We start from the raw sequence: 27,993 nt of genomic DNA, 5'->3' as shown, positions 1-27,993 counted from the left end.
ATGTATTAGTGTGGTCTTTACTCATAACGTAGTACAAAGTCATATATACACTAAGATACATAAACTGTCAAAAAAAATCAAAACAATTCAACTGACCTCATGAAAATAATAATACAAAAAGAAGGCAAAAAAAACCAACACAAAGCTTTGTTGACATGTGAAAGACTGCTGCGTTCAATGTCACAGCCTAAATATTGGAGCTTGCGATGGAAGAGACAAAAATATAAAACACACACACAACAGATAAAATGGAAAAAAATAAAATAAAGCATTGCATCAACAGTTTATACACGTGTTTTGAAATGTGGATTTGGGAGTTGTCTGTTTATTCACTATACAGTGTCTTCAAATGCATGGCAAACAAGTAATTATCTATACTGATGCAGTGTTAAAACATAATAAACCCAACTTATGAAATTACTTAGTGGACGCTTCAATAAGCATCACAACTTTTCTTATATATAAATATAACTAAAGTCTGACTCAGGCAGTATAAAATTATAACTCAAGATCTTCAGGTCGCTCAGCATAATCTTTGTTTTTGTTTTTTCTTCTTTCCAGCAGTTATTCACTCTAAATATTAGATTTATGGCAATAACTTTGTCAAACCATCTGATCTGTGTAAAACATTATGTGTGGAACATTTACTGTACATCATCTATTAGCCAGCATCTTGTGTTATCACATTCACGTAACCGTTTGATAAAGCCTCCATATATTGAATCATTATTTACTATATTTATAATGTCATTTAAACATGTATTACTTTTTCTTCTCATACAGTACAGCTAAAATAATCTGGTCCATGTCGGCTTTTGAAAAGAGGCAAAAAAAACAAAACAAGAGAAAGAAAAATAGAGAATCCATGTTGGGGCATCATAAATTATGACTATTGTACAGCACTGCTGCAAAAATACAAATATATACACTGTATACGCTTCCAGCTCTAAAACAGTAACAACGAGGGACCAGAAGCCTCCCATCAGTCAGCGTGTCAAACATCAGACACAGGGTTTCTGTAACATTAGACTACACTTTAGTATCGGTGACCATTTGGAAATTTAATTTACTAAAAAGACCAATAGACAAATTACTGTCATCACCACCCACAGATTTTTAGTGTCCTGTCATTCAACAGATTAACTCAAAGCCCCTGAACTACTCTGTGTCTTAAATCCAATTTAAAAAGTCAAACACGGTTGAAATTGACTTGAACTGAGAGGTGACAGTTTAACTTTAAGTCTGAGCGGTGACGTCTCGATGTAAAAGATTACGATGCTGCCGACTGATCTTGAGGATTTGAGGCTGCGACGACGAGGTCCGATCATCTCGTGCTGGCTGGTCAGAGGCTGCCGATGTTGGGGAAGCTCTTGAGTTTCTCTGGGAAGTCGTCTTTGTAGAGCACCGGGTCGGCGCGGTGCTCCACCACCTTCAGAGGCATGGTGCCAAAAACTGATGCAAACTTGTTGATGCACTCAGATCTAAGGAGGAAAATACATTAATTTAATTGGCAGCTTTTGATTAGTAAATGTGATAGATTTGAAAAGGAAAAAAAAAGGCTTATCCTTTTCTGTCTTTTCAATTAACTTGAGCTGAAATTCCTCTTCAAGAAAGTTTTTTTTGTATATGTTTATATGTTATTTATGTTTATGAATCTCTTGACTATTAACTACAGGCTGTTTCCAGTCATGACTTGAATTAAACAATAGCATTTAAAGAGCTGAAAAAATAAGATGTGACAGTGACAGTTTTGTAATAAAATTTCACTGATAAATACAGTGTGTGTTTAAAATGGAGCAGATTACTTTATATTGAGCTCCACAAAATTTTACGTCACAGTGTAAAGGTTAATGTGTTTGAGTAAAAGAAACTGAACTTTAAATTTCAGTGAGACAGATTTTGTTGTTGTGATTTTAATGTTTTTTTAAGAATCAAAACAAGGAGATAAATTAAAGGGTTTCTGAGTTATGACTCTCTTTCTCTATTCAAAACTCTGTATAATACCAAAAACACAAACAAAAAAAGACACATAAATAAATAAAATAAAGTATTAATGAGTTCAATTGTCATACCTCTCCACCATGTGCGTCTGATCCAGGGACAGTCCGTCGATGGCAGTGCACTCGGGGCACTTGAACTTTTTCCTGGGGGTCACCTAAACAGGAACAGAACGAACCAGGTCACACACACACACACATACCGGTGCTGATGTCAGCTCACTTTAACCGTTTGTAAAACTTCACCGGCCCGGACAGAAGCTAATGAGACCGGGGACATCCTACAAGAAAACTTTGTCAGGTACAGTGAAGTGAAAAAAGGTCTGAATTTTCATCAGTGGAGTTGGGAGACGGATGATGAATGGCTCTGCTCTGTCTAGCCTCCTTCGCATGTACGCATTCCTGCACCCGACAATCTGGACCTGTGAATGCGTGTGTGTGTGTGTGGAGGAGAAAAGAAAGTGAGAGACACACAGAGGGGGAGGACAGACGGGGTGAGATGGGGTGTTTTCTGAAGGAACCTGTTTGAGATAAGGTGGGAGGTGGGAGGTGGGAGCGCAGGCGGAGGGAAGTGTGCAGGTTGTGGTTTTGATGGCGGTTGAGTGTGCGTGAGCCCCCGGTGAGCTTGGGAAAACACACTCAGAAGGAGGGAGGTGGGTGGGAGAGGTGGGGTGGGAGGGGTGAGGTTTGGGGGGGGTGGGAGTGAGTGACACCAAGATAAAGGAGGTTAAGGCTGGGCTTTAGCTCGGGCCCCCTGCACCTGGGCAGAGTCAAATGTGATGGAGAGAGGGAGGGGGGGAGAGGCGGTGAAGTCGAAGGGTGAGAGCTGATCAGACCCAGAGATGGTGGTCCGCTCTGTCAGGCCCCCACCCCCCACCTCCCATCACCTCCCTTTGCAAATTTAAAACCCCAGTCAGTGTGTAACTTATTTGGCCTTTTTATCAGCAAAAATCAAATATTGCTTTCATAAATACTACGTATTTCACTGAAGTCGAATCACACCCGCAGACAAATGAAAGCTTTCTCATCGTACCTTAGAATGAGTTGTTACAAGTCGTTACTGTTTCATCATCCTGTCCTAGTTGTCTTCAATAATCAACTACAGGATGTACGGTTAAAGCACAACCTTGCTTAGCTACTTGTTTTTATTATCAACTGACAGATAGAATGTTCACAGATCAGCTGTAACCGGTGATACTGTAACCTGGCAACCGTAGTGTTCCATTTACAATGTTGCCTGGGACGGCGCTACTTATACTGCGTTCAAGACAACTCGGAAGTCGGAAAAAAACGAGCTCCAAGTTGTAAAAAATGAATTGAACGGCGTCGATCTCGGAAATTACAGGTCGGGAACTCGGGTATCATATCAGAGCCCCGACTTTCCGACTTGACGTCACAACAACATCAAAACATGGCAGCCCTCGTCTTAAACAGTTAGAATTTAGACATTTTTATTTATTTGTTGAGGTTTTAATGCATATTTTTGTGTATTATTGCAGTAGCCTATATGAAATACGTTTATATTAAGGTGTGATTGTTGTATGGTGTGAAATTGTGGTTCCTCGTTTGTGACGGAAATAATGTTTAACTGTTATCAAGGCTGTAACATTATATGTGCACTCATCTGCGGCATCTCCTCTCCTCCAAAATAAACATCATTTACTGCTGCATTTATTTTTCGTATTCAGCTATGAGCCACAATATGCCAAACTTCCTTCAGGTATCCATGTTTTTTTTCTCCCGAGTTCCTGCAGCGTGAACGCAATGATGTCGGAAGTCGGAAATCCCGACCTCCGAGTTGTTATGAACGCACCATTATAACAATCCTATTGTTACAGTTACAAATACATAAGTGGGCGACGCACCGAACCGAGGCGGCCATGTTGCATCGCCATTTTTTTTTACGCTCAGTGGCAGCGTGACCGTAGGTAACCACGGAAACTCAGCGGAGCTGTCGACTCGGCCTGTTAAAACTGTCACTACACACTGTGTAGTGTGAGGAAGGACGGAGGCACTGATGTTGCATTCAGGTGCAGTCAGGCAGACGGCCGTCAGCAAACCAACCGGAAGTCATTTTACTCGACGAGAGAAAGACTGTAAAACGTGGGTCAGGTAAACAATTGGGTATCAATAAAGTAACCTGAACCTGTTTGCACCCCTTGCACAGTGAATTACAGTTTCTTCCCTCTGGACAGGGGTTGTCAGTCCCATACTGCAGAACAAAACGTTATAAAAACAGCTTTATTCCAGCTGCAATAACACTGGTAAACAAGCTGTAGTTTGCACAAAAGCTGCACAAGTCACTTTTCGGAGCATGATGTATCCCCTTTTTTATCTCATTGCTTTTATTTATTTACATATTTACTCTTAACTTGTAGGAAATTTTGCTCTTGGTGTTTTTAATTTTTCTTTTTAAAAACTATTTCAATTATGTGTTTTTAGTTTCATGTTGTTTATTTTCTATATTTATTTCATGAACTGCAGCACTTTATGTCGAGCCCAATCTGTCTCTTGTTTTATGTGTATGTGTTCTTTTTAAATATCCTGTTTCTGATTTGATTGTTCGTTTTCTGTTGCTTGTTTAACTCTCGACTGCAAAACTAGTTTACCCTTGGGTATCAATAAAGTAACCTGAACCTGATACGACATCACCATGACAAACATATTGTCACGCCCGTATTGTTTTGCTGCGTGCTGGCGGACCACTTGTTTACATAGACGCTTGTTTATCCTGTTACATGCAGCGTCTGTTGTCGGTCTGACGTCTGCCCGATTTCACGTGAATGCAACATCAAGAATACGTTCCGATATGCAACCGCACCGCTAGATGGGGGTAATTCCTACATATTATACCTTTAAAGCATCCAGACCTATGAATTTACCTTTATGGGGGCTTTGCCAGTGATGTTCGCCACCAGGAAGTTCATGGCGATGTCTTCACAGTTCATGTGAGCGTCCACCCAGTTCTTGATGTCGCCCGGCATCTTGTACGTGTACAAATAGTTGAAGTACTGGAAACAAAAAACAAAAAGATTACGAGGTGTCACATGGATATCTTCCAGGTTTATTATGTACAATAATCCAGAAACTCTTTGAATGACCCATGAGTATGTAGGAGGAACTGCTGCACTGTAGAGTTTGCTTTGAACTGAAGTGAGTGTGTAAGCTTTTAAGTAGCAGTGAGATAACCTCGCTCTACCCGTGACACTCTGCTCGTCCATCACTGTAATCTACACTCTTGAACTCATATATACACACATCATATATAAACAGAGTCTAAAGAAAATCCTCCAATCTTTCATTTGTTTTTGGTGTCTTTCTCAATATTGGTCCTGTGTGCAACATAAAGCAGCAAAGGATCCAATGCCCACAAGGAGCTTTTAAAGGAAACGTTGTGTGTGATAAAGGTCAGAGCTCAAGCAGCCAAAACAAGTTAATTTCAAACAGGCATTTCCAGGTCACCTTGTGGTAGAAGGCGGCTCCAGTCAAAACCATGGAGACCTCGTTGGTCCACTCTGACTCGTACTTCCACTTCCCCATTTCATGGTCCCAGAGGTGCAGCCGGCCCGGGTAGCCCACCAGCCTGTCTGGGAACTCCCTCCAAACCTGAGAGCAGGCGAGAAAACACACTGTCAGGAGAACTGAAGTCTGACATTTAAAGATTAAAGGGACTACGAGGAGTTTTGGAAAGCATAAGTGTTTTCACACTACATTTCCCATGAGCCTCCGCAATTCTTGGACCAGCGCAAGACGAACGAATGCGAAAACATTTGCCAAAAATGCTTTCATTAATCAAGAAGGAAAGTCGGAGGTTTGAAGGCGATCAGATACCGTCGTAGTTCTGACCATAAACGATGCCAACTAGCGATATGGCGGCGTTATTCCCATGACCCGCCGGGCAGTGTCCGGGAAACCAAAACTAGGAAATGCTGGGTGAGTCGACCACTAAATAATAATATCAAAATAACGATAAAGACAAAACGATATATTTATCGAAAATGGACCCATTAAGAAGTGTGGATAACGTAGATTCATCCACATAAATATGAGACTCTTTTATAACCAAAAGTGAACTCCTCGGGGTCTCTTTAATCTTTTGTTGGCATCAAAAGAAGATATTTATTTCAAAAATATATCAGACTTTTTTGTCTGGAAACAAACAGCAGCTGAGAGTTAAATTAAAATATTTTCATATAGAAGGAGCTGAATATCTCCAGCAGCTAGTCTGATCCCTCCACTGTCATCCAGTCGGACGGACAGCTTCTCCATCCTGCCTGTAATTCCACGTAATTATCCTTAAACTGAGCACAATTTTATTAAATGGCTTCTAAATGCATTCAGGTGAGTGTGTCCGGCTAAGTGGGGACTAGGCAGGTATGTGTGCATGGAAAGCATCAGCTCGAGACCTGTCATCATTCTTCACACATCAAACACACACACATACACATTCAGCGAGCGGTCGAATCCACCAACGGGTGGAGAATGAGACTTTAATCTCCCTGAATGACTTAAGACCCCGGGATCAACATGAAATGGTTCCCTGCGATACTGCCGAAGATGAGGGGGAAAAGTATGGTAAAGGTTAAGGGTTTTTTTTTGTTTGAGTGGGGGTCTTTTTTCTCACCTCGTAGCCAAACTGCAGCTCGTCAGACGTCAGCATGATGATGTCGTCATCGATCGCCAGCACGGCCTCCGTCTCGATCTCGTCGTACGGGAAGAAGCGGTTACTCAGCTTGTTTTCTTTGGTTCGCACGACTTTGAGGGGAACGCCGATCTTTGGCCAGAGAGACTCTACCAGAGGGAAAACAATACAATAATTACATCATTTCTAGTTTAATACATGTGGACACGGAGCTGAAACAATTTGGTTGTTTCACTTGTTAACATGAAATCATGTGGCAGCAATTTTTTGACAATTAAAAACACATTTTCAAGCAAAATTGGTGGGAAAATTGCTGGTTTAAGCTTCTAAAAGGTGAAGATTTACTGGTTATATTTGTCTTTTATGATAGTGGATGGTTGGGTTTACAAATTAAACTATACATAAACTACTGAATCTGTTAATTCAGGAAATTATCTTCAATTTATTAATCATAAGTAATTGTTAGCTGCAGACATACAGAGTGGGAAACTGTATTGTTGATACATTTTTAAGGTTTGGACAACATTATGACTGCGGCCACTATCGGTGTCTGAGGATGGGTGAGGGATTATGATGTCATTCACCGCTGACAGACGTATTTGAAGTGTGTCCTGGCTGTGGAAAACTCTGCTCTGGGAGTTTTAACTTCTTCTCACTGACTCATATCGCTACGCTAACCTCAAGCACGTGCGAATCCAACCACACGGCGATTCTTCACGAGGCAGATGAACAAAATGTTTTTTCAGGGCAGCGTTTCAAAGATCTTGGGTGGCGTCCATGGCACGGACTATGGCACAGACAGATCACACAGAATGTGTCCCCTCATTAATGGGCTAACTGGGGCCTGGCAGCCTGCGAGAGGAGCTCCAGGTTCCTCCTAACCACGTCTGAGGTCTCCTGTCAGAAGCTATTGTCCAAAAAACTGCTATATTAAACACCCGCAGTTTCTTCCCTCACTCCGTCCATGTTGCTGTCAGCCCTTCACTTAGTCCAGAGGTTGGAAAGAGACAGTAGGAGCAGGGGAATTATGGGCTATTATCTTCAGCTCTTCAGCCTCCAATCTTGGCATCGGCCAAAAATGCACACGCTGCTAATTCTTCTGTGACTCCTTGACCTGCATTCGACAAAACCAGCCAATCAAAATAACACGTTGCGAACAATAAACTACGGCTTCTGTACGTATTGTAGTGGTGTGGTTAGTTACTCAGCTACTTTGTAGTAGGTACAAAACTACGTATCACTCAGGTCAGACACAAACACTAGCCATGTTTACATACACGGACACAAATAATTGGAATAAAATAGGAAAAAAAATGCTGTTCTGAATAAAACTGCGTCATGCATGCAAAGAAATTTCTTTCCGATCAAGATGGGTGGTTTATGCCGGTCGATTTTCGGATCAAGATGCATGTAAAGTTAACGGTTACAGGGTTCCCACTCCCAGTCTGACGGACATGTTATTACGCCACACACTAATACATCCCCTGTCCCATTCATGCTTTGGAGAAATGTTCTTTTCCACAGTTGTACTCTATTTTGTACATTTAACCAGTTTTTTTTTTCTATGTTTATTCCCCTCTCACCCACATTATTTTGATTTAAAGGTGTGCAGTCTATGCAGCTCTAATTTATGAAATAATGTCATAAATTGTAAAATGTAATCTCTTACAGCTTAATCTCTACATGCTTAGAAATGATGACAAATTTTGACAAATTTCTCATACACCACAAACATGCGGTCCAATAGTGGAAACACTCATCAATCCAAAGTCTTTAGTTTTCTCACTAGGCACTTTTTGGAAAGGAAATCCTTGGTGGGGTCTGAAAAGGTCAAATAAGAGTTCTGGTAGCTGATGTGACAACTCAAGCTTTTCCAGGACATTTGACTTTCTCATTTTCCATGTGTTTTCCATGACTGGAGAATTGGTCAGCCATTTTCCAGGTTTTCCAGGACGAGTGGGAACGCTGGGTTAATCTGATCAAAGTAGAGAAAGAAGTATAAACTGCTGTGGCCGCAGCTAAATTAAAGAGAAAACCAGAAACAAAAGTAACGTTTGCAGCACACGACATAGGTCCATTTTGATCAGAGGAGGCTGAACAGGCCATGTACGAGAGAGAAGGTAAGCACAAGTTTGACCGGCAAAACTTCTCTGCGCATGTCACAGTGAATTTATTCTGATTAATTGCTTTATGCATGTACACCATAGACTGTAAAAAGAAAGGACGTAGCACCCGTGACGTCACCCATTGGTTTGGGGGAGTCTGTTTTGTGCCGCTACTACGGGGGTTTGAACCGCGCCATGTTGGATTCTACTTGCCATATTTGGAGCGGTGCGGCCGTTGGCCGGCCGAGAGCCCGCCCACTGGCCTCGTAGCAGCGGTCTCCGGACCTGTCACTCAACGTTTCTGCGCCCTAATTGGCCAGAACTTTAAACCTAATAATAGTAAAACGGTAGAGTTTAAAAAAAATTCACCCCCCTCAGAGTGTGTGCGGGGGTAGAAACTATCGGTTGAGACCAAAAAAATGAAATGTACCAGGCTGTAAATATGTTTTTTTAAGCTGTAAAATCGGCTATTTTAACATGGGGCTCAATTGGAGTTGCTCCCTTCTGGAGCCAGCCCCCAGCGACAGCCGAGGGGATTGCAGTTTTTTGAACGCGGAAGTGAGCTTCACTTCTCAGACCGACAACTGCCCCCTTGATGTACAGGCACGTTTTAAGGGGGACACTACAGGTGAATAGGGTATATATGTAAATAACAGATATCACCATGAAACTTCCCAAGTTTTTCACTTACATTAAGACAAATATTTTTTGTATTGCAAGTTTTGTCAAATTTTATGTTTAAATGTGTAAATGAGGCAAATGTGTAAATGAGGCAATATCTAATAAAATATGCGCTAATTTGCATACATTTCCAGAACCGAATATGAGCAATGGATAAAGCCCCTTTCAAAATTCTTGTTTTATTTTGTTGACATTTTAGAGTCAGAAGTCTCTTTTTATCACTCTGTAAATGAGAAAATACTGTAACCAAAATCTAATTTCGCCATGTTTTGGGGAATAAAATGTTGTATAAATCAGGCTTTGAATGATATATGAACAATCCCCTGTGTAAAAACCTTCAGAATATAGACAGGAATAAAACTGGTAGGTTTGGTGTCTGAAGTGGAGATTTCAGGGAGGAAAAACTAATTTTGAGAAAACGGCTTTAAAAAACTTGTATTGTAAAATTCTATTGTTAATGTAATTCATACTTTTACGATTGGTTGCGGATACGGAGGAAATGAGAGCTATAACAATGATACCTGACATGAAAACAGGCACAGCACAGTATCCACAGTATCTACTGGCGAAAGAGACAAAATGAAGTTAAACAGCCACCTTAATGTGGATTTTGTACCACTTCTTTAGACTTTTCTGAAAGAATACGTGTTAAAGAAGAAAAATAGCCCAAAATTTCAAAATTGATCGGTGCATGAAAAAACAGTGTTTTTGCCTGTAGTGTCTCGCCTTAATCGGATCATTTTATATCGTGTCCATGTAAACAGTGAAGTTGGAATTTCCAATCAGATTGTAGTAAAAATGCACATGAAAACGTGGCTACCGACAGCAGGATAATCTGATTCACATAACGTCAATCGAGCCAGCTTCGTAAACACAAAGACGGGGTAGAAACACCTTTTGGGGCTTCAACACAGGAGCCGGTAAACACAACTGACCGAGGCTTGGTGTGAATGAGGAAGAAATCTGCCTTCATGCTGGACTGAGCCCCATGAGTCTGACCTGTCGATGGCCCCTTGTTAATTCTAATGGGTCACAAAGCTCCAGCCAGGCGCCGCTGATGCCTCTAATGAAAAGGCCACTCACAGCCACGAGGGAGCACTTCAAAGTCCTCACACTACTTCATTACATTAACCAACTCGTACAGCGGCGGGACCAGGGCTTTAATTCCTGCTCTAGATCAGCCTTCATCCCAGGTCAGCCATCACCGGGATAAGGTGCTATTAACTGTTGTGTACTTAATTGCCATATAAAGGTGAACAATAAGAGTGCAAGGTGCAATAAATAACAACTAAAAAGAGCTTACTGACAGATCTCTTATTGGCTACAACTGAGGGAGTGTAGAAATGAAAGAAGGGACAAACAGATAATAATAAAAATATGTTTAACAAAGTATTAAATGTTCATTCAGGGCTGCAACCAACTGATGGTCTCTGTTTTTTATTGATTCAAGCACATTAAGTGAACAACTGTGCTGTTGAAAAGTATTTACTTGTGTAATCATCATCTGTTTGGTGATCTTAAAGAGTTTGTATTCATATATATGAGTTTATTTGTACATTCCTATGTCCCATCATGCTACCTCTACTATGTGTGTTAGGCTGTGTGTGTGATTGACTGTATGTGTATGGTCACGGTGGACTGTAGAAACTGAATTGCCCTTTGGGGATCAATAAAGTCTTTTGCATCTGTATCTGTAAACATTTTTAAGTGTGACAAATATTCAAAAAAGTAAGAAATCAAGAAAGGGGCAAATACTTTTTCACGACACTGTGCATGTGCGCTTTTGTTTGCAGTGTTATATATAAACATCTTATCTGTCCTACTATCATCTCTCCTTCTGTCAAACTGAAAGCCAGAGACAAGTAGCTCTAGTATTTGATGCCCCTTGACAACAGCATTTATTCTAGAAAGTGCCATTTCCATGGATTTGTCTCAACAACAACCACCAAGGAATGAACGGAGAGAGGCTAAACGAGAGTGGTGTTACTTTATTAGCTGCTCTTGTTTGGGTGTAGCTGATAATCTTACAAAGCCTGGCAGCTGTCACGGGGCGGAGCACTAATTTGTGGGCGCAAAATTAATAAATCACCTGCTCAAGTTGAATTATTTCATTACGCTACAGTAGAACTTAAATGATATAAAATCATTTAATTATACAACATAACACAGTTGAAGCTACAACCAGGTGTTAGAGCTTCATGAACTTACTTGATCTATTTAAAGGGCTAGTTCACCCAAAATTAAAATTTCACTCATTACCCGACATGAGAATCTGTTCTGCCGGTGATTTGCACTGACACAGGAAGAGCAGTGAACTGAGACACTGGGAGCTTCCGCTACAAACAAGCTTAAAATATAGACTTATTTAATTTTTTTCTGAACAATTTCTCATGTCAGGGCTTCAATACAAGAGGGACATTGCAGACGAGCAGTATGGAGGTTGGATGTTTTTTGGTGTGTCTTTTTGGACGAAGAAAAGTGAGCACCATTCACAACCATTATATGGACAAATACTGCTGTGCGGACCCCCCGTAACTCAGAGAAGACACGGAGGACTCTGAAAATTCTCCCAGCCCTTAGTCGACATGAGGGTGAGTAGATAATGAGTGAAATTTGAATTTTGGGTGAATTATCCCTTTAACTCTTTGAGTGCCAGACCTTTTATAAAATGGTCAGTGCCATGTCCCAGCGTTTCGGTGCATTTTGAGTAATATTTTAAGACCAAGAGAATATTTTGTATTATGACTCTGAAAACACAAAATAGCTCAAAGGAAAGAGGAGACTCTCTATTTAACTAGGGAAAAACCATTTGTTTGTACCTTGTTCCATTCTTGATTTATCTTAAGTTGAATAGAGCCTGGTTGCACCAAAAAGACCACTTTTTTTCTAGAAAGCTGAGAAAAATGCATTTTTGTGAAAGAGAGTCTCTCAAGAAAAATAGTGATTTATCCGTTTTAATTTTGGCTTCAAAAACATGTAAGACATCTGAAAATTTCATTTCACATGTTTTTTCATTGTACAAAAAAAAAAAAAACTAAAATACAACAAGTAGGAGTCTTACTCTGCAGAGTGATGCCTGCTCTCCTACTCCTCCTGCAGTTGCTGCCCCCTCACCCTCTCCTAGCTTTCCTCCAGCTCCACGTTACACTTGTTCCAGGCTCTGCCCGTCGTTTTCCTCTAGAAATAGAAACTTTTCCCAAGTTTTTTATCTCTGTACTGATCGCTCTCGTCTTCTCCTTCCTCTTCACTTCTTGCTCTGATCTACAGTCTTCTTCGTTCTACACATCCCAGAAGCCCCAAAATTACTCACAGTGTGCGCAACAGCGTCCCCATTTACCAGCCGCAGAAAACTGCATTTGACGTATATATACGTCAATAGCACTCAAGCGTTGGATTTTGATTGACGTATATACACGTCAATGGCACTCAATGAGTTAATAATAATCTGTCATACTGTACTCACCCTCGGGAGGACTCTTGTTCTGATTGTTCCACACCACCAGCAGCTTCGCTAAACTCGGCACCTTGGAGATTTCCGTGATGACCCGGAAAAGACTCTCGACGCGGTCGTAGGTGAGAACGACGGCTGTGAACCCGGGTGCCCTCGGTGGGATGAGCGGCAAGAACAGAGGGCTGTTCACACTGGACCATTTCTACACAAGAAAAGAGACAAACAAACAGACAACAACGACAATCAGTTTAAACCACAAAACATATTTTTTAATCCTTTTCATTTCCATGGAAATAGAAATAATGAAAGAGCTAGCCTGAAGTCCTCTGTGTCAGCGCTGTCCGTCATGTTTTCCATGATTTAATGTGCTATAATAATGCTTCACAGGACAGTGAGGTCACCTGCACTCATTTCCAGATGATGTTTTTTTTTTTTTTTTTTTTTTTAATGGAGCGAAAATGGGCCGGTAATATCTCCCAGGGCCCAGCGGAGCAGAGACGCAGAATGTCAAAAGCTTCCAGTCACAAAGCCAGGTAAATGCTACAGAAGCCGCAGGACGGAGGGACGCTAAAGACTGTGGGAGTGGGAGGTTGGAAACACACTCTTTTGATGTTGTAATATTGATCCTCTGAGATCATGTGTGTGAAATAGAGAGAGAGAGAGAGAGGAGTTTGCCTGAAAAATGCATTGCCCGTGTATCAGTGTGGAGCTTCTCTTTTCTTTATAATGGTCTGTAAATCCTGGAAACAACACTGACTCCAGGTTAGATGAAGTGACAGTTAATGGAAGAAGCATTTTCTGATGATATATGATATAAACATAAAACTACATCAACTAGGAACAAAGTCATATACGGAGCAATGCAAGAATGGAACTCTGTGCCAAGTTATATTAAAACTATTAAACTAAATAGTATATATACTTTTAAAAAAACTCTAAAAGAACATTACTTAAAAAGGAACTTCCATTAATCAGGAAGTTGTTCTTGATATAAAGATATGGGTTATAGTACAGTCAATTATTTGTGGCTGAGTATCATTATATTATGGAAACCTGGTTGGAGCTGTCTTGCCTTGTTCATTTGTTGTTGTGTCGGTCATGTATTGAATGTACTGTATGTAATGCTGTTAGGGTATACTGTATATTGTTTTGTATCTGTCTATATGGTATACATGGTCTGTATTTATTTATTTGTGTTGTTTCATGTCTATATTGTCCAGTGTGAACGTGCATTCTTTTATTGTCTCCATGTATATGTTTTTTACCCCAGGAAGAATAGCGGATGCTAAGCAGATGCTAATGGGGATCTTAATAAACATAAACATAAACATCTAGATGTACTGAATACTGAACTTTCAAAGTTACAGTTACTCTTGCTTTGCTTTGTGATATGAACTTAACTTCTTGTAACCTTTCTTTTTTGTTTACCGAGGATGTTTTTCGGGTGAAATAAGAAGACGACCCATTTATTTCATTTACAAGCACGTGTTGCTGTAAGAACTGGTAAATATAGGAGCATCGGGAGCAACTCTTGATGAACTTCAAAAGGCTCCAAAAAATGTTCCACACTGTTTACAGTGACAATCAGTCTGAGAGGCGCAAAGAGAGCATATCTAACACAATAAATCTGTGGGCTTCTTGAAGTCCACATAAACCCTCTTTCTCCTCTGGTCCCAGGTGACCACAGAGTGATTATGTGGCTCCTTCCACAGCATCAACACAAGTCTGTTAACAGAGACACAGTCTCACAACATCAGTCACTCCTCCACCAATAAAAAAACACTTTACTGGCAAGTGGAAACTTCCTCGTGGCCGTTCTCACATTGTCATCCAGGAGGAGGGGGAAATAATTAAACTAACACATCTACGCAGCACAGACGGCGCATTAAAACAAAAACAGGCAGAGACCACTTTACGTCATTAGTCAAACAGAATTAATCAGATGAAAAGAAAAACCACAGCTCAGTGTCACCAGCAACAGATCTGAAGGAGTGGCGTCTTATTTATACTTTATATTTACACTTGAAAAGAAAAGTTTTATTTGGTTATTTGAGCTGCGTCAGTGGTTCTTGGTTCTAGAAATTTGAAGGTAGGACCGAGATAAAATGAAGAAGACCTCCTCAGCAGCTGTTGATCCGTAGAAACATCCCAGCTGAAGTGTATTTTACACTTTTACACTCAATATCAGACGTATTAACAACGCACATGAATATGGAGGCACAGTAGCACTGTAGACTAAATCTGTCCAGTTATTGGTGAAGTAATTGTTTTGTGTTTTTCAGTTTTGGCTCTAGTTCAGCCAAATGGAGTTTTTAATATAAATGCCTCTGTGGTTGAAGTGCTGATTTTCAGTTGTGAACAGACTGAAAACAAAAAAAAAACAAAAAGTCAAACAAATACTGAGCGCTGACTGTACTGTGCTGTAACTTTTCCAACAAGATGGCGATCGAATGCGACTTTTATACGCTCAGGTGCCAATCACCACAAAACGTTTTAAACTCTGGCAAATTTGAGAGCCTGAAATGCCTCAATTCTTGTAATGTATAAACCGTACAAGTGTACCCACTACCTACAAATCCCAAACAAAAAGCAGCTTGTCCCTTATTCTCAACACCCCCCCCTCAGAAGGCACCAGCAATCCTAAGAAATGTGCTTTCAATTACCAGCCTAAAGAACTACAGGAGGAGAGGAGGGGGGGGTGGGGGGGTGAAATGTCTGCCTGATTTATTTAGTGCTCTGTGTAAGTTCTTCTCACCATAGAGTCACTGAAGCCATTGAGAAAACACTTCATCTCCCATCTCGGGGCAGAAATGGGCAAAAGGTCTGTGCCGTGACACAATTAACCTCCTCTGTGTCTGGACAAACCTTAAGTCCTGAGTGATACTGATAGATTGGACCAGGGGCTGGACGCTCGGGCAAAACATTTTGACATAAGTGGGCAACGTCAAGTGTAACTGCTGATTAACAAGCTACCTGCTAAGAAGAGAACAGGCGAGACTCAGCAGCTGTTTGGCCTTAAAGGGGAACTATGCAAGTCTGGTCGCTTTTCCGCTGTTTTGCTAACCCTCCTCTCATCCATGTGCATTTGTTTACAACGAAGCCGGCGAAGAAATCAATCCATGGAGCGGTGGATAACGTTATATAACATATACAATGTTACGACGTGTGTATTTGTGTGGTCTTATCCGTCATAAACAAAAGAATACGGGTTACGGAGAGCGTTTGTGTCGCGGTGCCGCAGAGAGACGAGAGCTGGGACACCGGGGCAGCGACCGAGTAACTACACCGATGTTGCTAGGTTGGTTTTCAGCCGTGAGACGCCAGGTGGAAGGCGAAGAGCCTCCGTTCTCACTTGTAACAAGTCACAAGTCATGTAGTTAACAATCACAATTAGTCTGGAGCTTTTTAATTAAGGTAAAAGTGTAGCATAGCCGCTGGAGAAATCCTGCATAGTTCCTCTTTAAAGGGGAACTATGCAAGTCTGGTCGCTTTTCCGCTGTTTTGCTAACCCTCCTCTCGTCCATGTGCATTTGTTTACAACGAAGCTGGTGAAAAATCAATCCATGGAGCAGTGGATAACATTATATAACATATACAATGTTATGACGTGTGTATTTGTGTAGTCTAAACCATCATAAACAAAAGATTGACGGTTACGGAGAGCGTTTGTGTCACGGTGCCACAGAGAGCTGGAGAAATCCTGCTTAGTTCCTCTTTAAACCTCTGAGTCCTGAGCAGAACTGAAATGACAAACTATCAGAAAACACTACTCATTCTTTTTTTACACCATCAAAAATTGTGATTGCAACCGCTCTGAGCGTTTCAGTGGATCTACTTGCAGTCTTTTGACAGATGCAAAATACGCTATTATGCATCTGCACACACACACACGCGCGCATGTGCTCTCACATGCACATGCTTCTACCCCACAGACTGAGCATGGAGGAGTTTCAGGATCAGACCGGGCTGATTAACAACTCCTGAGAGATGGTCGCACAGCCAAACTGTCTGCAGCCGCAAACTCCCACAACCGCAGGGATGCTAAACACACACACCATTCTTCACATCCAGCGCGCTTCTCTACCAACACAATGACTCAGACATGCAGGAACTTATTTTTCACCACAGCGGAGGCATCCTCCTAGTGCAGAACTGCTGACACAAACTGGCTGCCTCAGAACTAGCTGGGTGTAGACCAAACTATGAAGCGCTGCATATGGCTTCAGACAGAGGGGAGGCATCTACTGACACTGTGCCACAGAGGCTTTGATTTACAAGTCACAGAAGAGTGGAGATGCTTATGTGGCACTGTGGAGCATCTGCATGGTCAAAGCTCCACTCTGGATTGGTGTCATTCAGATGTCTGCAATGCAAAGACTCCTAAGAAGAATAAAATTGTGGGAATCGTGAGGGTGTGCAGAAAAATTGCAGGCACAGCCCTAAATGACCTCTCCGAGCTGCACAAAGAGAGGACAGTGACCAAAGCCAGACTGATCCTGGCAGACTCCTTGCACAGAGAGTTCAGGTTGCTTCCTTCCAGACGCAGATACCTGCTTCCGAGATGTAAGACCAATAGATGGAGAGATTCATTTGTCCCTGCAGTGACCAGGCTTTTAAATGACGTTGTATGTTTGCTACTCGCTATGAAACAAATTGCCCCTAGGGGATAATAAAGACTCTTGAAGCTTGAAGCTAGGGAAACTATTGACCGATACAAATCAAATCAAAATCAAATCAACTTTATTTATATGGCACTTTTCATACGTTGTAACACAAAGTGCCTCACAGAGGACAGCACAATAGATTACAGAAAATTTATAGATTATATAGCTCCTATAGATTCTGGAAGCTAAAGCTCAATAACTTACCTCTGAAAGACGATAATGGACAGTTAAAGCAGAATAAAGACTAATATTTTTTAATACTGGTAAACTGTGTGTCAATATAACGTCAAGGTTACGTACCACCACAGGCGGATTGTTCCACTGCTCATAGGTGCGTGCAGCATAGGGGTAAATGCGGTCGTTGATGATCTGAAGTGTTGTCAGTCCAATCGCCTTCATGGAGCTGAAGTAGGCCTCCCAGAACCAGCGTGCCTGTGGACGACAACGGGGACATAGCTGCTTTAAAATGTACCCATATAAAACCCGTGCAAAACCAAAATGAGGGGGGAAAAAAAGGAGAAAACACAAAACATGATTTAAAGGACCAACGTTGCACTGCATATTTACAAAAATACAGTATATACCGACCAAAAACACCACTTTCACTTTCTGGTATATTCACTTTATGACAGATGTCGAGAAACACATGCAACAGTCCCAGGATTAGTCACCATAGTGGAACTGTTCATGATCAAAAAACAGAATGATGGCACTTTTTCTTTTCTTTTTTTTATCTGTACTGACGACACGTGCTATAACAATAATTGACCTAAACTTGAGTCAGATTCGATTCAAATGTTCAGATGTTGCCATTTCTACAGTTTCTGTCTTTTTATTCTCACTTCACCCCAAAGAGTGGAGTGTGTACTGTAGATAACGCCAACGTGAAGTCATAACTGTAAAAATCCAGATTTTTTCCCTGCTGGTCCGTGTCTTTAAAAGACAGTTTTGAAGCTGTTTCCAGCCCCTTGCCCTTCAACAACTGTTCCTGTGAAGCCCTCGGAAATGTCTTTTGAATGTGTCTGTTTTATTTCAACAGATATCTGATGTGCAAAGCAGACTTTAATGATAAGTGAACTCTTAACCCGTATCTTAACGTTATCGCATCGGCAGAGGGAATACGTAACTCCGACTGCCCTCAGCGACCATGAGTGATAATACCTGTGCTGTGTTTATTCATACAGGTTATTAAGGGTCTGACACTGTTATAGCTGAGATAAAGGGAGGAAGAAAAAGTTACAATGAACCAGTCAATCTCAAAAGTAGTGCGACTGACCATGATATATTCGTCTAGCCCCGTTGTCTCCTGCAGCCGCCTATGAAACAGCTCCCTTAAGAAACTTCAAGGGACAGTTCAGAGTGGAAAGAGTCCAATAAGAGTTAATGAAGCTTTAAACAACACTGTCTCCTCCCAGGAGGCACCGTGCTACACTGACCCGACTCCACTCCACCAGCTCCTCAATGATCCACACTTCCACGTTAGAAGATGTGCCGACGTTAAGTGTTTGTGTGCAGAGCAGCTAGAGCTACGTTTCTAATGCATGTGTTTTAGGGCCCTCTACGTTTGACAAAGACGGCTCTTTGTGGCACGTGATCAACATGTGACCGCGGCCTAAATCACAAATATCTGCGTGCGTATGCGATGAAGCATTGGAGTAGGAGACAAAACAGCATTTATTTTTATAGAGGGGGGTGAGGGGAATCCAAAAAGACTTTCTAATCTCAGGGGGGAATCCCAACGGCCCATAAATCAGCCAGTGATGAAAGTTTCTTTTCCGACCGGGAGGAGGCAGAAAGAAAACTGTGCTGGCCCGAGGGCCTGCTCCACCACCCTCCACCCGCTCCCAGCGCCTGCAGGAATTTTTATGGGCCGGGAAGAAGACAACGTTGTAAGAGAGGAGGAAGAGAAACTTAACTCCATCTTTCAATGGCAGCTTCTGGCCTATAGTCCACACTTTGTTTCTATTTAGCAGTGCAAATAAAGCAAATGACACCTTGTCAGTCTGTGAGATAACTTAAATGTATTAAACCAATGGAAAAAAATAATGCATAATGTAAATTTCAACTATAAAATAGGTGTAAATATTAAGAAATAATGGAAACAAATCCAAAACATAACCTTTCTTTAAGAGCATCCCAGCACCTCTGACACTTTTCCCGCGTAAAAAAGTTAAAAGAAAAGGAAACAGAAATCATCATCAGAGGCAGTTTAGATTACAGTAGTCTGCCTCGCTTTGTTTAACTGAGCGGAAGTTGTCAGGTGCTTGACAGATGATTTAACCTATAGATCAGAACTGGCAGCCACTGAGCTGTGGACAGAACCAGACAATCATTAGAGTTTTTCGACATAATCAAAAGCAGCAGTGAAACCAAGTCTGTTTCAGTCATGTGAAGCACTCACTGACAATACTGTTTTTCTCAAGATTTATTAGCACTTTACTTCTGACTGTGATCATTAACAAGTCGTGTGTATGAATGTGTGTTTGTGTGTGTGTGTAGAAATGCTCCGATGATCAAAACATTTCTACTCACACATACACATGACTTGTAAATAATGACTACTTGGCTTCCCAGGTGTAAATCAAAAATAAATCCAAAATTTAAAGTGGCAGGTCTTTGTGTCTGGAGGTCCATGCCAGGAATCGAGGAGCGCTGCTTCAGCTGCAGGTTTCATGTGGGATTACACAGTCGTGGTGCTAGTGAGCCCCACGGTTTCCTGGATTACAGAGTAGCCCACTGACAGACCGTAGTTTGTGAGGGTTGAGACGGCACCGTGTCCCACTGTTTGACCTTTTACACTTTGGATTTCATTATAAAGTCCAGACCTCATCTATGGATTGTGGGGTTTGTGATAACTTCTACATTTATGCAAGATACAGAAAGAGCAGAAATCTGGTGAGGGATCTCAGTCGATTGCTCAATCTATCTGCAAAAATAAATAAATAAAAATCTGCGACTCTACAGAGGGAAAAAAAACTTCTACAATTGATATCTTCTACAAATCAGTTGCAGCCAGTACTGTTTTGCGAGTACTGGGAAATTCTGGAGAGGCTATGCAGACTGTAAACACTATATAGGATGCTAGGTAGGATTGGTCTAAATGTGAAGGAGTTGTTTGTCAGGCCGAAGCTCAACACAAGACAACCGCAAAAGAACAAATAGGGGGTAAGTTCTCCATCATGGCCAACGAGTCTCTCTCTCTCTTTCCATCTTATATCTTCTAATTCAATAACAGAATTGATTTGACCGTGCCAGTCTAATAAAAGTCTGTAACGTATGTGTCCTATTTTGAGGCCATGACCAAAATAAGGCTCATGGGAGACATGAGCTCAGTGGTCTCGCTCTGGCTCTGTTAACATTTCGCAGCTCTTTACTACGAGACCATTTTTAAAAGACGCTGTTACATCATCTCAAATTTGACAATTAGCTCTGCCATGTGAAACAAGTCTACTTGATGGAAGCTCAACAGTGGCCTGTCATTCTTTGACCTGTTCCACAAGTTAAACTAATGATCTGTCACTGCAGGATGGAGCCAATCTGCAGTGACACACGTTTAGGTAAATGCTACTCTGCCTTGGTCAAATAAAAAAAACACAAAAAACAAACATCTTTCCATGTCTGATACATGCTTGACCTCCAAGAAAGACGACTGATGAACAACAATGAAAAACAATGAGGACAAAATCAACCTAAAGATCTATTAATCTCTTTTTTTTTTTTTTTACTGTATGCTGAGTCCTTATGTTAAAAAACCTTAAACTATAACACACTATAATAAAATCCTAAATTTAAAGTTCCTCTATATGAGGCATTTCCTTTGAGGTAAGAATGAATTGTCTATTATTATTTTTCATTTGTGAGCACAAAAGTCAAACCACATGGGAACAAAAACAGATGCACTGTGAAAGCAAAAGCTGCTGAGCCATCTGCTGGCCAAACTAATGAAATACATCAGCTCCACTTGATTGGTAAATCTGAAATCAATGTTACAGTGTCTCCCAGTCCCCGCATTGATTAAAAAGCTGAACCGTGAACAGTGACACAGAAATGATGTGTGTTAATTAATTATTAGTTGTTGTGACAGGATTTCTGTGTGAGAAATGTCTCAGAGATGAATGAACTTGCAACCAATTCAACCCATGTGTGCACCATCTGAGCAGGCAGAGGCGAACTGTGACTGTGGATAACAAAAAAGCCATATTAGACCTTTGATACCATGTTAGCTGTGAGCTATACACGGCGGGGGTACCCCAAACCCGACGCAAACCACCTCTCGAGCGAAACCATGTTTTGGAGCTTGTCTGGTGTAATCCAACTCCAAGCGTGTCTCTGAGCCTTTGGCCTAAAATCTCTGTTTGGCCAGTATAATTGGTAAATGGACCAGAGTTGATACAAGAGAATGAGGAGCAGCTGAACTGGTGCACTACTCTCATAGCTGCTCTCACTTTTGTTTATTGTGGCTCAATGCAGATATCAAATGGAAAGGGAGAATGAGACGTCCTCTGTATATTTCACCCAAGCCAATATCAACACACTTGAGTCTTTTAAGAGCTTTTTAAAAAAATCTAGACTGAGCAAAGACGGAAATCCAAACAGAAAAGTCAGTGTGGTTTCCAAATTTCTATCTGTCGCACAACACGTAAAATTTGTTTTGGCTTCTTTAGACCTGACAGGTTGGTTCAGGCACGGGCACATCTCAGGCGTGACATACAAGCGCTTTAACCCAAGCGACGGCTCTCCTGACCTTAATAACAATACGAGCTTTCAAACAATGTAACGTACGTCTAATAAGTTCTGCTGAGAGATGTTTTCTCTTTAGTTAGACATCGTGAGTGTTACCTGTCTCTGCATCTCTTCGACTTGTCTGTGAGGAATACTCTTCAGGATGGTGTACATCTCTGACAGTTTTTCCTCTGGGATAACCACCGACGCTCTGGGGGAGAAACAATAAATTAGTGAATCACAGTCGTCAAACTCGTTGTACCTGTTTTTCGAACGTTTGCTGACTTTAACGCACCTTTTCCAGTCGAGTACCTCAGAGAACGGCAGAATGTAAGAGTCAGCGAGGATGACGGGCACGCAGCCAGCCTGCAGTACATCACTGAGGGCAGCCTGACCCAGTCGAGCCCCACGCAAAACCACACAGAAAGACGACTCCTGTAGAGACACATCGGGGGCAGACTGTTAATGGACGATGTGATTTAGCACTGAAAAGACAAACCACAAACTGACCCATTTCCAGTGCTAGAGACCCAACCAAAGAGAGATTTATGGATATAATTTCAACCTCCCTGAATATTCATGCTCCAAAATAAGTACTGAATAAAAAAAAAAACCAAGAAACAACAAGAATCCGGGAACTGAAGCTCTCATCTTTGCTTGACAGCAAAACAAAGAGGTTGTAAGACATCCAAAAGTGTATACGACGTCCTTTCTGCCTAGAACAAGCACCAACTGTTTGTGGTATTAATATCAGGAATGAGGATGGACTGTCTTATCAAGTTATTTTAAAATACATGGGGTAAGCCAAACACAACAGATTTTGTTTTTGTTGCCAATTTTCTTTTTTTTTAAAAAAGTGGTGCATTCAACAAAAATAATACATTTAATATTCTTCATCATTGAAATGAATATTTTTAATGCGGCCCACCTGCAGGATCTGTGGGTAGTCGTACACCTGCCCCTTGTAGCAGCGTTTTCGTGCAGAGGCGGCGCCCTGGGAGAGGTTGCTACATTTGTCCAGGAGGAGCAACGCTTCTCCATTTTCTTCCTTCAGACGCTCCAGTTCAGCTCGGTACTCTCGGTGGATGGCAGTTTGGGAAGATAAAATAAAGTAGCGCCGCGGCCTAGGAGTGTGACGAGAGATAATATAGGGTTATCAAAATGTATCAAATTGTATTTTATATTGTGGATGTCATAAACAAATAAATATATGAAGAGAAATGTTGATAAACCATCATATGGATCATTTTATTCTCAGCATTGTCAATGGAGAAGTTGTTGATGGATGAAATAGGTGAAGTAATTTGGTCCTGATGTGACACTCAAACACAATAATGAGGGTTAATGTGTGAGACGTGCTCACCCAGGCTGTCTCTCAGGCAGCTCGACATCTGCAGAGAGTGGGCTGTAAACGGGGATGCTGACATCATAACCTTGTCTGTAGGTCCAAGTTGAAAAACCACCTCCAGCCAGAAGCGCTCTGAAACAAATGGGCCTGGATTGTTACAATGCTTCGACACACTGGGGATTTCAACAGACACAAGCAGCTACGGGAACATACTTTTAAAATGCAATTCATTAACTGGGCCTTTTGTGTCCTGTTAACACTTTGCCGCTAACAATAACAGTGTGACGCCAACGAGGCCCGGTGACCTGTTTGATTGATCCCATGTTAGTCCATGAGATGATACAATGAATTTTGGAACCGGCTCTTTTCTCAGGCGAAGGAGGCTATAAGATGGAAACACACTGTCAGTCACACACCTGGTTCTGATGAGGCTCCGTGCCAAATGGACTCCAGCTGGATGAGCCCAGGAAATTCTCTACAGCTAAAGATAGCGCTCATTGTCTCAAAGCTGCATGTTCATAAACCCACCGTCTTCTATAGTTAACCATCACTTTAGCCTACAAGGCATCTTCAGTGAAGCAAGCTCTGTACTGGTAAATACAACCAGATATGAAAACGTCTCCTCAAGGCCTCCTAAAAAAAAAGATTTTATATCCTCATGGTTGTCTTTCATCTTCATAAAATGAATATTCTTAACACTTGAGCGACTACAGTTACGGTAAATGTCACTTAAGGTTGCATTATCTATTGTTGCATGAATATTCATTCAATCTGTCCTGGCAACAGAATATGAACAATAAATGATTTGTCTTTGCAGAAAAAATGGAAACTACTGACAGGAATCCTAAACACATGAATCAATACAACATGTTTCCCTTCTGTCTGGTGTTTTGAATAACACTTCAATTCTTCCATAAATCTTTAGTTGACTCTAGTTGTACATGTCCTAATACAAAATGTGTTTCTTTTTACATGTTGACATAGCCTGTAAACTGGAAGTTGCCAATAGTGATTCTGATTCAACTGTATTATTTGAACAAACGATCATTTTTTTTGATTTCACAAAGATCTCTGTCAAATTACAATGTGTTTAAAATGCACTTATCAGTACCTGTCTCTGGGCACATCCAAGGCAGTGTTGTAGTCTGGGGGGCCTCCAGGTAACATGTTGAAAAGCAGGTGATTCATCCCTTTGTCCCATCTACAAATCAAACACAAGATTAGTGGAGGAATAACAGGTTAATTAAAAACAGAAAGTTTAATTTTCTTCTCTACACTGTCAAGAGGAAGGACTATACTGTCATCCAATCGTGTTGCACTTGTGTAATGACAATAAGGACATTTGTATTTAGTAAATTTTGTACAGTAAACAATATCAAACATTATGTATTTGCTTTCATCAATTCAAAATCACATGTCTTTTGTTTGTATACTGGCCACAGATGGGAAATTTTGAGCCCTTGTGGAAGGACATTTTGTTCTGTTATATTTTAAGAGCAATTGTTATTTCTGTCCGACACAATATACTGCACATGGCTTTGAAAAGGAACATCTTTAACACAAATGGTAACAGTATCAATGTGAGTGAAATAAGTTCATAAAGAGGAAAACTGAGAGTGACAAAGCAGAAATAAAAACAGTATTAAGACCATGCGTTAGAAATGACTGGGTCTAGTGTCAGTGTTAACCTGGGGAGCATTGCCAGAGCCTGAGCAGTCTCTCTGATACGCAGGGAGTTCTGGTTCAGCACATCAGTCGATGGGATGAAAAGACAAGCCCTGGTGACGTCATCCGTGTAAAAGTCGCTGTCGGAGATGGCACTGAGCAGGTCGTTGTATTCTCGGGACAGGCCCGTGCTGCTGATGGGAACTCCTAATTCATCCACAAACCGCTGCAGAGGGTAGATGTACACCTGCAAACACAACCATTTCCACAATGAATCGTAATTTTAACAACGAAATCTGCAGACAGAAAAGAGAAAAGAGGAGACCGAACACTTTGGCTCCCTTGTGTGCTGTTTTATTTAGCACATCCAACAACAAAAAGACAGTAATGTTTTGAGCGTACTGTTTCAACGAAATCTGCAAAATGTTGAAGGGAGGTTATGATTTTGTTTCAGGGTTCCCACTCTTTTCTTGAAATCGTTTTCCAGGACATTTTCAGCTGCTACAGTCTGATGGACATTAGTTTTTACGGCATACACTGATTCATCCCCTGTCCCATTCATGCTTTGGAGAAGTGTTTTCGACAATGGTACCTTATTTTGTAAATTTAATCAGTTTGTTTCTATGTTTATTCCTCTCTCTCTCATTCTCTCTCCCAGAAATCTGATTTAAAAATGTGCAGTCTATGGCTCTAATTTATGAAATAATCTCTTAAATGCTTAGAAATTATGACAAATTTATCATAGAACGGCACAAACATGTTTGTGTTTTTTTTGGAATCAAAAACCTTAGAAGGGTCTGAAAAAGTCAAATAGAGCTCTGGTAGCTGTGATAAATCATTTTCCAGGACAACTCAAGCTTTTCCAGGACATTTGACTTTTTTTTCTCATTTTCCATGTGTTTTCCATGACTAGAAAATTGGTGAACCATTTCCCAGGTTTTCCAGATTTTCCAGGACGCGTGGGAACCCTGTGTTTGTGTAACCTGCATGATATTTCTAGAGGTGGGTTACCTTGATTCTGTTCTTGGGATTGTAGCCACATCTGTACACATCAAAACAGGTATGCATGCGGCAGCTGAGGTCCCCCCTCTCAGGGATGGGGCTGGAGACAGGCAGGCGAACCAGAGGTGCGTCATGGACGCTGCGCTTGTCAAGAGTCCAGTCAGCTGTGGACTCGATGGAGTGGGGCCAGAACTGAAACATCCCTGTGGCGATCAATCCCAGCAGGACCACCGAGAACAGGGTGATGTAGTAGATGCGATGCTTGGTTTTCATCCGGGGGATGAGAGCAGGGCCCCGCGAGCTGTATTTCCCAGAGGCGTACATGTCTGACACCTCTCTGTCCAGTCAGCCACTGTGAAGACATGATGCACCAGATCAGTGACAGCTTCATGTACTGATTATATCATCCACAACTCTCCTGAACAATAATGCAAGTCCTTAATCTTGTTTTGCATATCTAGATTTTCGACTGATATTGTGCAATAGTGGACATTATGCAATATGCATACTCTGTCCTTCTTGTGCACTTACACTTTACTTGCTGCTTGTAAACCTGCAGCACTATGCACTTTCTTTCTCTTTTGTTAATTGAAACTGTATTTTTTAAATATATCTAAATTACCTCGGCCGCTTGTAACTCACTTAAATTTGTGGCTTGTATGCATTATGTGCATAGGGTTATTGCTCTACTGTTGTTGTTGTAGTGGTATCTGGCACTTTTACCACAAAAAACAAATTTCTTTCCGGGGCAATAAAGTATATCGATTCTAATTTGACAATTAGTTGACCGATCAATTACTTAAATCAAGGAAATACTAAGAGACTTGTATGATACCTGCCTGGCCAGTTAGTTTTTATTAACAAATGCTCTTTGTCTGGTTCCAGTCTCTCAAATCTAAGAATCAAAATTTTACATTACAATAAACCTGATGTCTTTAGATGTGATGATAAATTATTCATTGAGGAAAAGGAAGACAGATTAATCGATAACGATAATTGATTCGTACATGACTAAGTAGGTAGTCTACCTTGATTAACAGGTTAAAAACCCACACACACACAATTAACGCCTGTAACATTACACAAGAGTACGTAGATAGCACATCATCCATAATCTTAATGTATTTGTATAAAAAAAAATATATAATAGCATCAATGAGCTGTTCAATCACTCTATTCAAACACACACATACCTTCACTGTCAATGACACTTTGGGTTCATTTCAACGACAACATGATCACAACACACCACGTTAACAAGAAGTACTGTCTTTTACGCGGTGAAAATAATAGCTGTCAATTAAAAAAGGAAGACTGTTGTTCCTTTCTTTCTTTTTTTTTTAATCATTATTATTATTTCACCAGGGAGCTAACTAGGCTAACCGCAGCTAACTGGTCCCTGAGCTAACACAGCTGTGTAAACATCCGCGCTAACTTAGCTCACTAACTGACATTAGACAGCGTTATAAAAATGACGTTAATTCGAGTTAATTTGCTAAAGTTATAGATGTATGTTTTTACCCACCGAGACGTTGAAGGGAACGGGGTTTTGACGCTTCGCTGTTAATTCATGACTGCGGTTAGAAATCGCTCGGGCTTCACCTACTAAAACACACAGACTCGGAGCTTCGAGCGGCTAACAAGCTAACAGGCTAACACCGTTAGCTCCCAGGAACCGTGATTTCCGGAAGTCGTCTTCTTCTTCGTTGCTGATAA

At 41.1% G+C, this 27,993-nt stretch overlaps 1 protein-coding gene across 1 annotated transcript; it reads right to left on the bottom strand.

The window, feature by feature from the left end:
* Positions 1-534: 534 nt before the first annotated feature.
* ext2 (exostosin glycosyltransferase 2) lies at positions 535-27,935 on the bottom strand. Its single transcript, XM_085759919.1, has 15 exons — positions 27,803-27,935; positions 26,287-26,629; positions 25,299-25,522; positions 24,722-24,811; positions 23,626-23,742; positions 23,191-23,386; positions 22,558-22,697; positions 22,380-22,473; positions 17,841-17,972; positions 12,889-13,078; positions 6,622-6,788; positions 5,460-5,603; positions 4,880-5,008; positions 2,073-2,155; positions 535-1,481 (listed from the first exon to the last, which is right to left on the bottom strand). The coding sequence occupies exons 2-15, from the start codon at positions 26,599-26,601 to the stop codon at positions 1,343-1,345; spliced, it is 2,160 nt and encodes a 719-aa protein (XP_085616045.1). The 5' UTR covers positions 26,602-26,629; positions 27,803-27,935; the 3' UTR covers positions 535-1,342.
* Between the last annotated feature and the right edge of the window lie 58 nt (positions 27,936-27,993).

This window comes from Trachurus japonicus, chromosome 3 (assembly GCF_045865225.1).
Source record: "Trachurus japonicus isolate A0001 chromosome 3, Traja_1.0".
Lineage (NCBI taxonomy): Eukaryota > Metazoa > Chordata > Actinopteri > Carangiformes > Carangidae > Trachurus > Trachurus japonicus.
The sequence above is the reverse complement of the archived record's forward strand: the minus strand, read 5'-3'. Positions and strand labels throughout refer to the sequence as shown.